This window comes from Chelonia mydas, chromosome 4, assembly GCF_015237465.2.
Source record: "Chelonia mydas isolate rCheMyd1 chromosome 4, rCheMyd1.pri.v2, whole genome shotgun sequence".
NCBI lineage: Eukaryota > Metazoa > Chordata > Testudines > Cheloniidae > Chelonia > Chelonia mydas.
Window position 1 is genome coordinate 136,946,856 of NC_057852.1, and position 19,130 is coordinate 136,965,985.

The 19,130-nt window shown below is 42.8% G+C and overlaps 1 protein-coding gene across 11 annotated transcripts in view; it reads left to right on the forward strand.

Moving 5' to 3' along the window:
* Positions 1 to 19,130, forward strand: part of SFXN5 (sideroflexin 5) — a 175,386-nt gene that overhangs the window by 37,809 nt on the left and 118,447 nt on the right. For 8 of the 11 annotated variants that reach the window (XR_005225270.2, XM_043544947.1, XM_043544944.1 and 5 more), the window contains exons 4-6: positions 12,805 to 12,831; positions 14,759 to 14,813; positions 18,006 to 18,031. Coding sequence is in view for 10 of the 11 variants with exons in the window: in XM_043544947.1 (XP_043400882.1) it covers positions 12,805 to 12,831; positions 14,759 to 14,813; positions 18,006 to 18,031 (108 nt within the window). In the remaining variant the exon portion in view is untranslated. The remainder of the gene's footprint in view (positions 1 to 12,804; positions 12,832 to 14,758; positions 14,814 to 18,005; positions 18,032 to 19,130) is intronic. The other 3 variants (XM_043544945.1, XM_043544950.1, XM_037898394.2) reach the window with 1 other exon arrangement.

Genomic DNA, 19,130 nt, shown 5'->3' on the forward strand with positions numbered 1-19,130 from the left:
CAAACACTCCTCCTGCCTCTTATCTCCACTCCCCCTCCATGTAGTCACCATCTACTGCCCCCGACTCCCCCCCTTCCACCTTCCTCTCTGGCTCCTTTGCTCTCCCTTTTTCCTCACAGCACAACCTCATCCTCGTTGTCTTCAGCTTCATGTTGACATGTTAGCTGCCCACTTACTCCTCCTACCCTCTTTGTTTGATCCGGGAACGATAGATCTGCTCTCTGCTCACCAAAATGGCCACTAATTTAAGACTGTAACCTGTTCCCAGGGGCTTCCTAGGGAAAAGGGACACACTCAAACAGGTGAAAAATTCATCTAATCTGCTAGTAGCTGCTAGACTACTGATAACCTCTCATTGGGAAAAGAAAAATAGCTAAAAGTTAGAGGAGTGGTTCCAAAACATATGGGAGATTGTTGTTATGGAAAAACTCAATGCATCAATTAGGTACCCTGCAAAATTGTCAGAGGACAGATAGATATTTAGTTACTGTTTATTCAATACTAAAAGTACTGCCAAACCCCTCCCCGCAGCACACCTGTCCAATTATTTTGAATGTTAACATTTGACAGGCATGCATGGTTTGGTAAATATGAGTAGAGTCCGTAGTTTCACTCAGTTTAATAAAATCCCCAGAAATAACACAGCCTGGGTGGCAGAAAGAGGCTCACTCTGTAATATGATAATACTCTGTTAAACAAAGAGATTTGATGATTCTATTACTGCATAATGTTTCTCTAAACAAAAAGATCACTTCAGTGTTGTAATAATTAACACTTTAGATATTTACATGGCAATGATTTGTAAACCTGTTAAAACTTCCTAAATAATTACATTACAAAAATTTATCTTTTTCTTCTGGGGGAAAAAAATCTAGTGGTGGCTTGGGGTTCGCCTGGTTTATTGTTGTTGGGGTTTGTTTGTTTTTTTGAACTCTGCTATGAAGTAGATGCATGAACACAACATATCTGAAAATGTTTTGACACAAGAGGCATCAGTATTTAATTTCAGTTTGGGAATGAAAACTGTATTCTGAAAAGTTAAAAGGGAAGCAATGAGAGAATCAGGCTTTCTGACATGTCTCTTAGACCTGTTAGGAGCTAACAGTAGAGAGTTGTAGACCTGTCTAATAGCTTAGAGTGGCAGTGGTGTGATCCTTGCTGAAGGGAGAGAGAGTGTATCATCTGTCCCACCTTTCTCTGTGTACAGAGATACCTTTGAGTCACTGAGAGCCCTACCAGATTTTTGTCCCACCTGAGTGTTCCTTGGCACCTGTCAGCTTTCCCCCAGCTCCTAGTTTAAACAGTTCCATTACTGAGTTTGCAAAATCTTTTTCATTTGCATTCATTACAAGCTTCTATGCAGTGAGAGAGAGGCAACATGTTACATGTAAAGTGCCCAATCCTGCGAGCTCTTTGTTTGCAGATTTTCCCCCGGGTTCTTGAAGGGCCGCTGGTGGGATCAGGCTTTTAGCATGCAACTCTGGTGGCTAGTGATATTTGAAAGGAGATAGATGAAAATGACACACACACTTGCACTCGGAGCCAATTTGCAGCAGAAGGTATAGACTGTAACACCTCCAATTCTAAACAGGGCAGCCATTCCCAGACTGCCTCCTGTGGGGAGCCTTCATTGGAACAAAAGCATTTTCATTTGAAGGAATAAATACTTCTCTGAAGAAGAACAGCAGTCATAAAAATATTGGTGGACTGAATAAAGCTGCATACTACTTAAAAGTGGCATTTTCTGCAGCCCAGACACATCCTCAAACCAAAAAGCTTCACCAGCTGCAGACATTACGATGTGGCTTTTGTCCTTTATTTCCAGGCTTCTTTGCATCATTTGTCTAATTTGTAGAACTGCATCTGTGTCCTCTATTTGCAAGAGTCCCTTTTCCAACCTGAGCAACCGATCAGCACAGATTGGAAGAACAGATTGATGCTGGCATGTCAGCGGTGGTAAAAGTTGAAAGAAGCCGTACTTGATGGCTACCAGCTACACAGGGGAGAGTTAAAGAATCCTTGTTTGACACCACGGCTGCTTTACTATTTTTATTAGTGCTGCACAAACATGCAATGCAGGAAAAACAGGTGCTTCTCCCAAGGAACTTACCAAAGGTTACTGGACATGGACAGTATTGCTTGGGCACTGTAAAACGCAGGGTGATGGTCTCCTGTTGAAGGACTAAATTAGGGAATCGGTGCTGTGGATGCTTTTTCACAAATTAATTTAAAGAACTGCAACATTCTTTCAACCCATCTCCCCGTGATGCTAGACTTTTATGTTACTGAAAGGGCCCACGTCTTCATCTTTCTGTGCTAAAGCCTATCGAGCTGTAACAACAAACCAGTAGAATCACTTCCCCGTAAACAACCTACCTGGTATGTTCAGCAAAACACATCCATCCCATTGCGCCTTTTGTGTCCTGGTGTCCCTGTCCTTTGAATAAATCTCTATGGGAATGTCTGTGTGCTCTGGGATCAGCCAAGAGTATAAACTATTGCTATTTAATCTTTGTATGACAGCCACATCCAGAGGTCCCAGTCAGGATCAATGCAGCTCCCAGCGCAACAGACACCTAGTTACAGACTAAACAACGAGACAGACGGAAAACAGACCATGAAAGTGTTTGCAGCAATTTTATATTCCTCCTGAACATCCTTCCTCTCACGCTTGCCCTCTGGGGGTGTGCCACAGCGTCTATTTGTGGTCTCGCCACTAGGAGAGAACAAAGAGCCACAGTGTTAGTGTAAGTTCCGGTGCTGTATGCCAGTTGTACGTGGCTCACCGTGCATCACATAAGGACCTGCAAGATAAAGGCCGAAATACGCCTTAATTCTGCAGAGGTTTTTTTTGTACCAAGTAAACTATATCAGTTTAGAAACTGATATAGTTAAGTTGGTGCAACCCCTTAGTATGAATGAAATTATATTGGCCTAAAGGTGCTTATTTTGGTTAACTTATTTCCATAAATTTACATCCATGCTTTAGTATTGCACCAATTTAACTATTTTGGTTTCTGAACTGAGATAAGTAAACCAGTACAAAAAATGGTGTGTAGACCTGCCCTAAGTGACTTTTCCAAGATCACAGAGGGTGTCTGTGTCGAGCAGTGCAATGAACCCAGGTTTCCAAAGTCCCAGGCTAGTGCCCTTAACACTGGACCATCTTTCTTCTCAAATTAAGCATGTGCGTAGGTGTCTGTGGAAACAGAACCCTAGATTGGGAGCTCGGTGCTGCCATAAAAAAGAGAAAAATCGTTCTCTCTTGCCACAGAGGGTAGGACAAGAAGCAATGGGTTCAAACTACAGCATAGCAGATTTAGATTAAATCTCATCAAAACTTCCTGACTGTAAGAACAGGAGGACAATGGAACTGACTGCCTAGGGAAGTTGTGGAAGCTCCTTCACTGGAGGTTTTCAAATAGAAGCTGGATAATCATCTGTCTTGGATGGTTTAGACACAACAAATCCTGCATCTTTGCAGAGGATTAGACTAGATGACCCTTGTGGTCCCTTCTAATTCTATGGTTCTATGATTCTAGGTTCTGTGTTTTCTATACGTTTGTAGAAAACCGAGCACATTGTGGGAGCTATGGCAATATAAATGGAAAAGAACTGTCTATGTATTTCTCATGCACCCATCACTGCGGTGTCTTGACATGGAGATAACAAAGAGACAGCCTTTCCCCCTCATCTTGTTGGTTTTTTATTATTTTTCTTTCTACCACCCTCAAGATATCTAACCAGAAATCTTCACCCTTTTAAACACAAGTGTGTCACTGAAAGAAATTGAATGAGCCACAGCAAGAGAGAAATGTGAGCTTTTGAAATGCATCCTCCTTTGTCCTAGGAGAGAGACACTCTTCCTCCATCCAGCCCCGTTCCGTGAGCATTGGCTGAGCATGCACTCAGGCATGTCACTGGTAGCTTCTCACTCCTGAGCCTTTCCAAATGCAGTTTTGACCACTTTGTTGTTTTGAAACTGTTTAATTTCTTCCCCTATTAGTCTCAGTGAGGTGAAAAGAGACTCACCAGTATAATGGGCATATATTGATTACTGTGCTCTTCCTTCAATCGTGCTAACAGCAGGAAGAGCTGCTCATGCTGTCCCAGACACGGCAGAGAACAATGACTCTACTGAAGGCTAAACAGCATCCCTTTTAGAGAATAATAACTTTTCTTAACATTGTTGATGATGAGCAAAGAGGTCCATTTGCCGTAAACTGTACTCTTCCCCTCTCCGATCCGCTATTTCTTACCTACATTTTATCAGAAGGCTGTATACTGGGTCTCCCATTGCTTCCCTTTCTTTTTGAGGGATGTTTTCTAACGGGCTGAGGACAGAACTGGGAGCACCTCTCTCCTGCATTTTAATCTGAACTGTGACACTCTGGCCCCATCGATACTGGATGGAGAACAGAACCTGGAAGCAATGCCTAAAATCAGTTCCACCAAAACAAGATCCCAGCCAGTAAAATTAGTTCCCAACAGCCACCATTGTATGTGTGTAAACACCCCACTCCCAACCCCGATGCTCCATGTGTGAATCTTCCCTCTGATGCAGAAGGGGCTCAGCTGCCTGCTGGGCACCTTCCATCACCCGGAGCAGGTGTGGGTTCCTTGATGTGGGGGGGGGGGGGGCGCAAAGGCTGAGCAGGCTTGGGAGAGGAATGGGCAGGCTGGGAGTAAAGCAGGTTGTTCTGCTGTCTTTCACACGCGCACACACCCACCCAGATTCATCACACTTAGGTAGGAAAGATAACACAGTCCCCAAGACGGTATTATGTCTTCTGCAGAGAATCACTGGCTGGCAGGAGTTTCTGGGGGCAGGGCTGGAGCAGGGCTGGGTAGCGCTCCCTCCTCATCCCATCCCCCTGCTGCACCCCTCCAAATGTTCCTCTGCACCCCTGCACCCCACTACGAGTTGTGCCTCACAGTTTGGAGACCACTCTTGTAGACTCTCCTGGTGTGCAGTCAGTGTTCCCGAGAGCACTTTAGCGTAGTACTGTTTTAAACAACACTACGTTAAAACACACTGGGGAACTTTTAGTTCTCACCAACAGGGTGTGCGCAATGCCGTAGTGCACATTAGAAACCACACCCCTAGTGCACATTACCCCACCGGGTAGATAAGTCCTGAGAGACAAGTACTGAGATATGTAAAGTAGTACTACTTCTGCCTTTCTGAGATGGGGTTTGTTGCTTTGATGCACGTGAAAGCACCTGAAAATATACAGCCCTGCAGGAACCAATGCTCCATTGGCTAGTGGGAAGGAAAAGGCCTATAAGGCTGTCCAGTCCATATCTCGCTTTTTGATTTAAGACCCAGAAAAAAAATCCCGGAGCATGGTAAACCACTGATGATGTGGTGACAAAATAAAGGTTGTGACAGAATACACCCCGTATTCGCACCCTGCAAGCTATTGTAATAATCTTTGTACAAGGTATGCTTTGTAAGGTATTATTGGAAAACTCATAATTTGCTGGTCAGTATTGTCCTGGTAAGATATATGTGGTGACATGGTATGTGAAATTATAAGATTCCCCTGTAAAATGTTATTAACACATGTTCCAAACCCCACAGCCCTGCCTATTCAGAAGACAGGTCTGTCCTAAAGAAAGGAATATGTGCTTGCCTTAATGACCATTTAAGGAGTAAACAGAGTAATCAAACAGGAAGGGAAAACTAAGGAAGTTCAAACAAGTGGGAAAAAAACAGCAAGGAATATCCTTCCACATAGACTCTCTGTCTCCTGGTTCTCAGCTGGGAATGTTTTTCAAGAGGGGGACTGACACTATAAAAAGGAGGGACAAACACCCCAAGGCACGCCCCCCCTCTCTCTCCTTGCCAATTACATTCTCTGTACCTGAGAAGACAAAAGGAAACAGCCATTGGACTTTGGGGAAGGGGGTCCTGACCTGAAGAGTTTGGTCAGTAATCTTACTGGAAGCGTTTGGTGAGAAATTTTACTTGAATCTAATATAGTTTGTTAAATTAGGCACTAGTAAGCATTTGGTCTTTATTTTTCTTATAACCATTTCTAACTTCTATGTCTCTTTACTTATACTCACTTAAAATCTCTCTCTGTATAGTTAATAAACTTGCTTTGCTGTTTTATCTAATCCAGTGTGTTTAAGTTGAAGTGTTTGGGAAACTGTTTAAGGTAATAAACTGTTATATTATTCCCTTAAAGGAATAACAAACTTAATATATTTGTACTGTCCAGGAGAGGGTTGGGCAGTACAGGATATACATTTCTGGGGGATGATCTGGGACTGGGAGTGTGTTCGGATCACCATGCTACATAACCAAGACTGGTGAGAGCCAGAGTGTAGCTGGCAGGGTGCAGTTACACACAGACAATCAGTGTGTGGCTTTGCTGCTGAAAAGCTGTTTGAGAGTGGCCCAGGTGGGAGCTACTACAGCAAGGCATTGTAAGGGACCAAAGGTTGCAGGGCGGGGGTGACAAAGCCCCCCACTTATCTGGATTGTGCCTTTTTATGTCACAGAGATGCCCCTTGAAAATTGAATTCCTTGCAATTCAGCGAGTCCTAAGCACGTGAAAGTCTATGGGAGTTGCAGGTGCTCACCATCTCTAGGTATTAAGCCCTACGTGTCTCAAGTTGGGCACCCCTTTCCCCCATTTTTAATGTTTGGGCCATAGTGACTGTGGCAGACCTGGGGCACCTCTTGACCCCTTGACTCTAACCACCTGACAACACTGACGTCCTGTTTGATTCATTAATATATGTACTAGCACTAAACAGAACCACTTAGCGGTCCTTGCTGTCGGCTTGAAATATTTCTCAGTGAACTTCCAAAGCAAAGTAAGTAGCACCCTGGTAGGGACAATATTTCTTCTGCTGGGAGTTAAACAGTTTTTTTTAAGAGGTTGGGAAAAAGAACAATGACAGGAGATGCTCTTGTACATAAAGCAAGCCTTGATGTATCACACATTCCAGTCACTATGCTGAAACACTCGGAATTCAGTGTGGGATAGATAATCCGAGCTTTGCTTTAGTAAATCTTTTACAGTTTCCAGAGTGAGAAACAACTGGCACTTGCTGACTGGGTGCAAACTCCAGACTGCTATCTCGTTAACATCGAAGTTTTGTGGGAGCAGGCAGGATCTTGCGAAAGGATGAGAAAACCTCCCTGTTAGAGCAAGAAAGAGGCTAGCAGGGTTCCAAATGAGACTTTTGTGTCATTGTCCAGAGAAACAGAGACAGTTACTTAACAACTACTCACTTCTTTCTAGTGATTCACTCTTAAGCCTTGTCTATACTAGGGAAATTTTTGCAAAGATTTATCACTGTTGCCAATTCCAGTGTAGATGGGCTCCTTGCAGCATTTAAACACGGTATCCTCTGAGCCTACCCAGGGTGGGTCTTTCCTTGCTTACGCAGGCTGGCAATTCATCTACAGTAGGTCTCCAGTGTTGCTAACTCTGGTTTGAGCAACAATGAGAAATTTTTGCCAAAGTTTCCTAGAGTAGACAAGACTTCAGCATGTGAACAGAAAATAATCCACTCTCCGATCCATGGACTCTACATGTTACTGCAGTTAGTGAAAGGAGAATTATTCCCTTCAAATTACGCAATTAACGCTCATATTTTTACAATCAGATATGTCAACGGATAAGCTTGGTGTTGAAGTGTTCTTTATATTTTTTGGTTGAAGAGTTACTTTCAAGTGTTGTCTTATACAGTGGAACTTGTATTTAATTTAGGTGAAATATATCGGTTAAAGGTATAAACATAATTCAGTTATTGTCCCACATTAAACAGTGTGAAACAAGGTTTGAGGTTTGGTAAACAGAGGTTTTGGCTTGGTTAGTGCCATGGTAAATACACCATTTAAACTCCTTTTTACCTTTTTTTTAATTTAAGATAAAGAAAGAAAAGAAAAATAGTTTAAAAAAAAAGAGAGAGAAGAAATGGAAAGTATTGAGGCTTTCATTTTAACAGCATCCCTTTTTCCCTTTCCCTTTAGCTGGAGAGAATTTTAGAAGCAAACCCCCTCCTTTGTCAGACAGTCTCTTAGATGGTATCAAAGACGGTAATAATGGTCCTGCCGGGGAAGAGAGAAGAAGTGAGTTGAGATGGGCTGGAGCTGTTGTTAAAGTCGGATCCTGTTTCATCCCAGGCAGTGGTTGGGTTTCAGCTGGAGCTGGTAGAGGTGGTGATGTCATCTGGGACCCTCTCTCTGCCCCAGTCTGGTCAGGACGTCTCAGGATCAGGATGATGAAAGCCAGGATCCCAGTTAGTGGTGGGGGTGGCAGTCATGATGGTGAAGCTTGTTCTAGTAGCCAGTTTTTCTCCTTAAAATCTCTTATTTTAAGCTCTCTCAAAGGGAATGGTGGGCAGAATAGCCCATCCCCTCATTATTTTGTTCACCAATTAGGTCGTTTCTGACACATGAATTTTGGTTAGCTGATTTTTTTTCCCACTTATTTATTTATTTTTTATAAAGCATGATTTGTAACACAGTCCATTAGTTGCTTTAGTTAGTAGGCCTTTATGTTTGGACTAATTTTAATTATTTTGTCTCCTTTTCCTACCTTTGCCCATCAGCATTTGTTGTTATAGGTTATTGTGACATTTTGTGAATTTTTATGTACTTCATCCAGTTTGGCTCACAATTAGGGCAAATTTGTAGGCCCAGTTATTACAACGAACCCCAACTGAGTAAAGCTCCTGTTTAACCAAAGATCAGTTACCATTCCCCTGGGGTTACTTGGGTTTGTGTCTCCCCACTGTGCTCTGGGTCTTCCAAGCCTGTGACAAAGCCGTGCTGCCAGACACATCCAGCCTTAAGGAAGTGAGTAGGAAGAAGAGCTGTGTGGTTGCACTCTGGGTTCATGGAGCTTTGTGGTAGAGCTTGTTGGGAGGGTGCATCCAGCCTGCTTCATTATCTGCTGTTAAGCTCTGTAGGAGCATAGTTACAGGGGAGCTCTCTGCAATTTAAGCTGCTTTTCTACAAATCTCCAGGGATCCCCAATTATCTGATGGGTTTGGGTGTTATCCCCTCCAACTTTTGAATAATCACAGTAGAAACTCCTGGGGATGTCTTAAGTCCACATAAAAAGACAAGGAGTACTTGTGGCACCTTAGAGACTAACAAATTTATTTGAGCATAAGCTTTCGTGAGCTACAGCTCACCTCATCTGTAGCTCACGAAAGCTTATGCTCAGATAAATTTGTTAGTCTGTAAGGTGCCACAAGTACTCCTTTTCGTTTTGCAGATACAGACTAACACGGCTGCTACTCTGAAACCTTAAGTTCACATGTTCTTGTTGTTTACACAAATCTCTGGTGCATCAGTAACAAAGTAGTAGGGTCCCTGCTCTTGGAACTGAAGGGAAAATAGCATCTTGGAAATCATGGATTAAAAAGTACTAGCTTGTCATCAACTAGTTTGAGAGCTATTAGACTATAATCTTGGAGCCCTTGCAAATGGCCCCTGGAGCTAATTCCTTCACAGTGGTGAAGCATGTGTCAATGAAACAGGAGGCAGACCTGTCATCCTAAAAAGTTGCAGTGGCCATAGACTGAGCCGCTGCCCCCTGCCCGTTTGGGTTGCTTCACAGAAAGTGAAGTCTTTTTTAAATGGTTTGGTTTGCTCTGGTTTTCTTTTGTTTTTTTTACTTGATGTTTCTTTTGTGTAAATCCAAGTTTGAACACATTTGCCACTAATACCAAAACAGGAGGGGTAGCAAACACTTGGAGAGGATACAAACTGCAAAGTGGCTAGTGTGACAGGCATGGCAATTTCCTGCAGTATTCTGGGTAAACTTTAATGGATTAAGTTTAAGTACTTTGGGAGTACATTGTATTAAAAATGCAAATGGTAATGTATTATTTTGGGTTTGCATATAATGTCTCTAGGGGACAGTCATGATTAATGTAAACCCTAGGAAGTGTTAAGAGCTTCAAAGAACTATTTGAAACAATGGGCAGACAAGAACGAACTTTTAAAGTGAAGTGGGTTTTCCAGGAAATCTCCGGGGGGAAGTGTATGCAAGCATAAACTCCTCCATCTGTGCAAGAATTCAGCTTTTAGAAGCTTCGCCCTTAGGAGGGAACCTTGGTCTGCTCATCACCTGTTACATGAGGACAAGATCAGAGGCCCAAACTGTATAAAGAAGGGAATCTCAGATTCATGGGTATTCTTGTTCTGAACAAAAGGGGTTATGAACTTGTAACCACAGTAGAGCCCCTGGGTGGGGTTTGAAGGACTGACACCTGCCAGAGCTCTTGTTTGAGTTGGGGTGATCTCTAGTAGGCTTATTAGCATGTGTGTAGGTTCTTCTATTGTTTTAATATGCTTTCTCTGTCATGCTTTCCCCTTAAGAATAAATGTGCTTGCTTAGAAAGAGTGGTGTGGTAACTGTGGGCAATTACTCTGTTTATAGCCTCTGTGGAGAAAGCAAAGCAGGCCTGCTTAGGCAGTCTGACTTTCTGGGGAACTCTCAGTGTAAGCAGGGAACTGTGCAGCCTGGAAAAACCCCCATCAGGAGGGAGAGAAATGTGGGTCTCCGCTCAAGAGAGATGACAGCTGGGGATCTGGGAGCCTAGAGTGGGTGACCTTGCTGAACCATGAAGGGGAAATTCAGGTGCCCTGAATGGTGACACATAGTATATAATTCTATGTTATTAATGTACAGTAACTCCTGTGTGAAATAGGAACATCTGTGGTAGGAGACCGCCCAAAAGTTGCCCCTTATTTAGAAACCATGGGCTGATTCAGACCAGCATAAATCTGGGATAACTCTACTTACTTTAGTGCAAATGCTTTGGATTCATAGTAGTGTAAATGAGATCAGAATTTGGCCCCCCATCTCTAACATGGCCAGAGAAAGTGTGAATGGAATCCCTAGCTAAAATACAGACCTGCTGTCAGCAGCCAGCCACTGGCTGGCAAAACCAACTACTCACAGTGTTGAATCTTTTGGAAAAATGTTGCAGACTTGCTGAAAACAGAAAATGAATTAGAGGATAAAAAAAGTGAAAATGAGCTGGCAGAATCTTTAGGTGACTCATCAGGTGCATCTTGTAAAGTCGGTTTCTGGGAAGCAATGGGATAATCCAGTGTTCTGAGAATATTTGCTCTGCAGCAAGGAAAAGCAGAAATATTGATACCGGTTAGTGAAATTAGATACTTTGACCAAAATGCCCATAGAACCTGCTCAGAAACCGCCCGTCCTTCCTCATGGACTGTTTTTTCACTAGTGCATTTGAAAACAGAGTCAGCTGAACGGAGAAGCTAAAGGCCAGTTCTCTGCACCCATGTCTAAGATCATGCCAGAAAATACATGGTCTTTGCTCTATAATGCATTTAGAAGAGGTAGAAACACACAGTAGAATTCCTCTTTTACTGAAGGTGTTTTTTGTTTAATATTCTGAAGGTCAGTTATTGTTTTTTATACCATTATGCATATGCTGTATTAAAGAGGCTGCATGGTCCAGTGCGTAGGGCTCTAGCCTGGGATTTGAATTCGTCTTGGTTTAATTCCTTTCTTTGCCACACACTCCCGGTGTGATCTTGGACAAATCACTTACTTTCTCCGTGCCTCAGTTTCCCCTCTGTACAATGGGGATAATAGCACTGCGCTACCTCACTGTGGTGTAGTGAGGATAAATACACTAAAAATTGTAAGGGGCTCAAATACCACAGTAACTGACATCAATAGTTATTCCAGATTTACACCTTTGTGAATTAGATCGGATTCTGGGTGTAGATAATTACTAGGTAGTAGGGATTGCTGATAGCTATGGGCCAATTTCTACTATGCTTCCTCACCTGGAGGTAGTACCTTACCCCATGAATATTTCCATTGAAACATACTCCTCAAGGGCCTTGATCCTGCACCAAGTCAATGCGAATTTTTCCATTGACTTGAATGGGAACAGGACCAAGCCCAACGTGAGAAAGGGTGGCAAAATCCTATAACTTACATTAAAAAATTCCATACCTTAAATGACTGAACCACCAAATTCTGCACAAAGTGAGTCTATGTTGGATATTCTTTTCTCTCTTTCTTACTCTCATCCTCCTTCCCCATTCCTTTCAATTATTTGTTACATCCACTTGTTTCATTTTGTCATAAAGTGGATTGTAAGCTGTTTGGGACAGGGACTGTGACTTTTTGCAATGGTGCCCTGCCCCTGATTTGAGGCCTTTATGTGCTATAAACAATAATAAAAACATGTATTTTATGAATATTCATTACACCTTCCTTTTCAGTGAGCATTCTTCAATGAAAAAGATTTTCCTTGCACAATTGTTTGTGGAAAAGTGAAAAATGGGCCACTCGTCCTATTGAAGCTAATGCATAGTTTGTATTTGAATGAATGTTTGCAAATACCTCACTGCAGTGTTTACTCACCTTAGAGTGGAATGCCCTCCAATGACCACTGACGTCAGGTGGGAGTCTTGGGAGCTCATTCAAGGTGTTATTGTGCTAATCAGATGTGTACACAAAAAAGTAAAGAGGGCAGTGTTCCTCATCTCAGAAGCTTACAATATAAGGTCTGAATTCTGCCATTCTGTCTTATGTTGAACAGTGTCTTCCTCTCCAAGTGGTATCATTCATTTCAGTAGAACTACTGGCTCTGATAAGGTACTTCTCAATGTGGGTAAAGGTGGCAGAATAGGGCCCTTAATAACCGTCTCTGACATCCAGAGGAAAGTTCTTTCTTAGAGCGATTCTCCCCGTTCCTTTAATGTAACAGATCAGAGGATTAATGTGGGTTCTTCTGTGCTGATGTTTTAAAAACTAATATTTTATTTTATTTTTCTAGCTTTGGGGAGCTCAAAAAATAAAGCAGGTAACATGCTTTTAAATATTTTATTCCTCTTTTAAAATATAACTATTCCCTTCTGTTTTTCCTAAATGGGGGGAAAGGTGGTTCTTCTTTCTCTGTCACGGTTTTTCAGTTACATTTTCTCTGACAAGATAAAATAGCATTTGCAAATAAGTTTTTCCCCACACAAGAGTCTTAATTTTATTTTATTGTTTATATATAATTTTATGTCTTCATTTTCTCCCATTTATCTAGCCTAGAGTTTTCCTGGTCTCCACATTTCCATTAACTGGTTTGACATTTCTTCCATAATAATAAAAACTCTTTTCAGAGTAACAGCCGTGTTAGTCTGTATTCGCAAAAAGAAAAGGAGTACTTGTGGCACCTTAGAGACTAACCAATTTATTTGAGCATAAGCTTTCGTGAGCTACAGCTCACTTCATCGGATGTGAGCTGTAGCTCACGAAAGCTTATGCTCAAATAAATTGGTTAATCAATAAAAACTCTGTTATATCTTTCCCCTGGACAATCCCAAAACACTAGCAGACTGAGTCTCATCCCTGTTTACACCAGTTTTTACACTGGTGCATCCTCACTGGCTTCATATGGAGATCTGGTCCTTATCTGCCTAAGGTGAGAAAGACCAAAGGTGACTTTTATGGACAGCTGTAGAATGGAATAAATTGGTGGTCTCAGTCCAGTTCTTAATGAACAGGTGTCCACAGCACAAAACTACCACAGTTGGCTCCTTTGTAAGTGGTCTCCACAGCGAGGCCAAGAACTGGATGGACATGAAGGCTGAACTTCTCCTGCGGCCATAAAGTAGTGCAATGAACCATTATGGTAGTCGATAGGATTTTACTGGAGAATTCTTTGTTTCAGTAACACCAGATGACCATACAATTATGTTTTCAATTGGCAACACGATGGTCAGGCTCTGTTGGATTTCCATGCAAATGTCCATGTTTGCCTCAACCTGATTTACAATACATGTGAATGGAGAGAGCTTTCGTTATTGTTATAGATTATTGAGAGACTCTTCACCCTTAATCCGAGGAAAATGTTTATATAGATTTAGTAGGAATGGGGGTTGTGAGTAGAACCCATCGTGTATAAAGTCAGGAAGAGTTAAATAAAAACTGTCATTTCAGAAAATATGCTTTTAATTTTATAATCACAGGAATTTCTGAACAACTCAATTTACTGCAGGAGAGCTGAGTAACACTTCTGAATAATTTGAATTTAAAATCTGTCCTGAACATTTGCTTAGAACTGATTTTTTTTTTTTCTTCAAAAACTTTACTGTATCAAAACTTCAAACCTACACACAGGACAGGAGAGCTACATTGCACTGATTTAGGTTGCTGCTTCCCATCTAATCCACTTGACAATGACTTATTACTATCTAATGGCTGTTAGTGTCTTGTGTACAGTGAATTTAGTCTGAGTGTCCAGATTACAAAACCACCAACAAAGCCGGCCTCATTGTTAGCAATCTTGGTAGAGACACCAAGGACAGAGTGGGCCATGGAGACTAAATTCTATTCTTGTCCCTAGAGGTAGTACCTCCCAGGTCAGGGTTAAAGCACATTGATGCATGTTCTTTATGGACATTGCTACTGCTTATTATGTACCTGTTCTATACTTCTGTCTCCAGCGTTGTCAGGCTGTCACTTCTCATTAGCACTCAGTTATGTCAAGAATTTTTAAAGGAGCAGAAAACCAATAAGCAGGAGGAGGCTTTTGTGAAGACTACTGAATGGTCATGGGCCACTGATCTGTGCTGCAAAAGCCACGTGCAGCATGCTGCTTACGCTGCTGTAGAGACACGTACGTGTGTCTCTCTGCTCTCCGGTTAAACATATTGTACGTAATGGGAAGGGTCAGGCTCTTTGCTGCTTGCCAGCCACTTCCATGCTTTCACCATGTCTATTTACTGATTGTTTTGTAGGCCATCATACATCCTGATACTAATGAGAAGATCTTCATGCCTTTCAGAATGTCAGGTAGAGTATATCCTCTAATCAGTGTACTGATCTGTTTACTAATCTTACTGAAAACACATAGTCAATGTTATAATCCCATTTTTTTCCCAGTTCTTTCTCTGAATCTTTTAAATGTTTAGTGTCTGCCTCATTCTTCTCCCTCTCAGATGTACCCCCTGGACATCTGAATGTGAACTGTAGCTTATCTCATCTCTGGCCTCTCTAAATTGCCCATCCCTGTGGTATCCAGGCACTCTATTTCAGTGTTAGCATTCATTTTAACCTCGGACCAAGGAAAGAAAGCTGCCACATAAACAAACACTCTGGTACTTTCTTCCACTAAGGAGAGTGGGTTGGGCCACGTACCACAGCGATGGGCATAGTAGAAGAACCTAACTAGAACAGAATTCTTGGAAGGCACCTTCCACACCGCCAACCCATGTTCTTTCTCCCTCAGAGACAGAGTGCTTTTCTTTTGTGCCATGCTACATCCAGCCTTGGTGTGAGACAGCTGCTGTTGCACCATTAAATCAGCCTCTTCTTCCCCCTCTTTTCAGTAGTGTTCCATCCCTTGAGTCAAAAGAGCACTACCTTCCTTTACTGTGGATCAAGCTGTGGCTGTGTTTGTGGGGCAATTACTGTACAGAAGTGTTCCTTTGGTACCTTCTTGGGAGAGCAACCAGCAGGGAGAGTCAGAATCCCCTTTTAGAAGGGACCTTTATCTGGTTTCTAATGTGCTGTGCTGGGAAATGAGCTCATGCGGTGGAACAACCTGTGAGCATGGGAGAAATGGCAGGATTGGTGCTTCATTCTCTAAAAGCTTTTCTCTCCCCTGTTCTGCCACTGACTTGCTGTGTAACTTTGGGCAAATCATTGGGCCAGCCCTCTGTGGAGATAGAGGTGGTTAGGGACTATTTCGAAAAGCTGGACGTGCACAAGTCCATGGGGCCGGACGAGTTGCATCCGAGAGTGCTGAAGGAATTGGCGGCTGTGATTGCAGAGCCCTTGGCCATTATCTTTGAAAACTCGTGGCGAACGGGGGAAGTCCCGGATGACTGGAAAAAGGCTAATGTAGTGCCAATCTTTAAAAAAGGGAAGAAGGAGGATCCTGGGAACTACAGGCCAGTCAGCCTCACCTCAGTCCCTGGAAAAATCATGGAGCAGGTCCTCAAAGAATCAATCCTGAAGCACTTACATGAGAGGAAAGTGATCAGGAACAGTCAGCATGGATTCACCAAGGGAAGGTCATGCCTGACTAATCTAATCGCCTTTTATGATGAGATTACTGGTTCTGTGGATGAAGGGAAAGCAGTGGATGTATTGTTTCTTGACTTTAGCAAAGCTTTTGACACGGTCTCCCACAGTATTCTTGTCAGCAAGTTAAGGAAGTATGGGCTGGATGAATGCACTATAAGGTGGGTAGAAAGCTGGCTAGATTGTCGGGCTCAACGGGTAGTGATCAATGGCTCCATGTCTAGTTGGCAGCCGGTGTCAAGTGGAGTGCCCCAGGGGTCGGTCCTGGGGCCGGTTTTGTTCAATATCTTCATAAATGATCTGGAGGATGGTGTGGATTGCACTCTCAGCAAATTTGCGGATGATACTAAACTGGGAGGAGTGGTAGATACGCTGGAGGGGAGGGATAGGATACAGAAGGACCTAGACAAATTGGAGGATTGGGCCAAAAGAAATCTGATGAGGTTCAATAAGGATAAGTGCAGGGTCCTACACTTAGGATGGAAGAATCCAATGCACCGCTACAGACTAGGGACCGAATGGCTAGGCAGCAGCTCTGCGGAAAAGGACCTAGGGGTGACAGTGGATGAGAAGCTGGATATGAGTCAGCAGTGTGCCCTTGTTGCCAAGAAGGCCAATGGCATTTTGGGATGTATAAGTAGGGGCATAGCGAGCAGATCGAGGGACGTGATCGTTCCCCTCTATTTGACACTGGTGAGGCCTCATCTGGAGTACTGTGTCCAGTTTTGGGCCCCACACTACAAGAAGGATGTGGATAAATTGGAGAGAGTCCAGCGAAGGGCAACAAAAATGATTAGGGGTCTAGAGCACATGACTTATGAGGAGAGGCTGAGGGAGCTGGGATTGTTTAGTCTGCAGAAGAGAAGAATGAGGGGGGATTTGATAGCTGCTTTCAACTACCTGAAAGGGGGTTCCAAAGAGGATGGCTCTAGACTGTTCTCAATGGTAGCAGATGACAGAACGAGGAGTAATGGTCTCAAGTTGCAATGGGGGAGGTTTAGACTGGATATTAGGAAAAACTTTTTCACTAAGAGGGTGGTGAAACACTGGAATGCGTTACCTAGGGAGGTGGTAGAATCTCCTTCCTTAGAGGTTTTTAAGGTCAGGCTTGACAAAGCCCTGGCTGGGATGATTTAACTGGGACTTGGTCCTGCTTCGAGCAGGGGGTTGGACTAGATGACCTTCTGGGGTCCCTTCCAACCCTGATATTCTATGATTCTATTCCACCTCCCTGGGCTATAGCATCCCTGTCTGTCAGCTGGGGTTGTGAGGCTTAATGCATTAATGTTTGTAACATGCTCTTAGACTCTCTGGTGAGAGGCGCTGTAGCAGAGCAAAGTGTGGTAACTGGCAGCTCTTGCTGAGGGAGGCGATATGTGGAGTGTGTGATTTTTGTAGAGGGCCTTGATATTTTGGGTAAGGGCTTGCCCACGCTAGAGTGTTTCCATTTTAACTATACTGTTATAGCTAAAGCAGTACACCCTCCTTCCTCCAATGTGGATGCAGCTATAGCTGTATAACTTATTCTGGTTTGGGAAGAGAAAAAAGATGTACCAGTATAAGGCTCCTTTATATTGTTATAACTACATCCATGCTAGGGTTTATATATCAGGATATCGGTAAAAATATTGCATCCCTAACCAACGTAGTTATACCAGTGTTACTTTTCTAGTGCAGGCGAATCCTAAAAAAAACCTTGGTTAACACTTAAAACACCCAAGAGCTGAGAAGGGAAAGTGAGGTAAGAACTGTGAGTCCATTTTTCTCTCACTCCTGATTGTCAAGCTGTAACTCCACTAAAGTCACTGGAGTTACACAGGTGCAAACAAGAGGACCCTCAGACTCATGCCCTATGTGTTTCCTATCTTATGTTTATAGCAGCACCAGGTTTCTCAGGTGTGATACCTCCTTAATCTCAGTGTATTAAAATGTGCGTATCTTTCTTTCTTTTTTTTATAGGTTACATTCCTTTTGGAACACCCATCGTAAGTATTTTAGCATCTCTCCCCACCCGGTCTGAGTGTAACAGGAAATGCATTTTTTAGCACTCGCATAGAATTCTCCAAATTCCACACTACTTCGGTGTGACATTCACAAAATGTTCACACCTTTCCCATCACACGTTAGCGAGGGTTTCATTGTGCAAAATGTGCCCTGATGGATTTAGATTGTCATGTTTAAGGTTGTTTGCCTGTTACACGTTATTCACCTCCTTCCCTGCACATAGCATCCTGCTATTTTTGTAATATCTTCTAGTTTTTGGTTAATCTTCTACCTGGCTCTTTCTCCAGAAAGATAATGGGTCTGTCTACATAGCAATTAAAAACCCATGGCTGGCCTATGCCAGCTGACTCAGGCTCGCGGAGGCTCAGACTAAGGGGTTGTTTAATTATGGTGTAGACGTTTGGATTCAGGCTGTAGCCTGGGCTCTAAGACCCTCCAGCCTGAGCCTGAAAGTCTACAGTGCAATTAAATAGCCCCTTAACCCAAGCCCACAAGCCTGAGTCAGCTGGCATGGGCCGGCCGCAGGTGTCTAATACCCCAAGGTGCACTGATCACCTGTAAAATGTAACTTCTGCATTGGTCTTCAGATCCTTCCTCCTCTGTATAATTGACAAGCTGCCTCCAGAATGTGACAAACCTAGTGAGAGCCCAGCAAACTCAAGAGCTACGTCACAGTACCCAGGATTATTTGACCCCCCCGCCCCCAATAACTCCTTTCCCCCAATGAAAATCAAAATCCTCTCTAATGAACAGTTGAAAAGTCATTAGTTATGGGTTATTGCTAAGTGTGCATCTCTCAGTTCATGTTTGTTATTTTCAGTTGACTATATTAACATTTGGGGACAATATCTTGAGTGAAGGCCAGGATAGAGGTTTCCCTGACTGCATTTATAATGCTTAAACTTCAATTACTCCTCACCCTCTGCCTGTGAAGTAGCTAAGTATTACCCCCATTTTACGGATTGGGAAACTGAGGCACAGCAATTTTAAGTGACTTGCCCCAGGCAACATGGCAAGTTGATATCAGTACCATGATGAAAAATTCATATATTTTTGGATTCCAGCTTTTTTTTTTTAAAT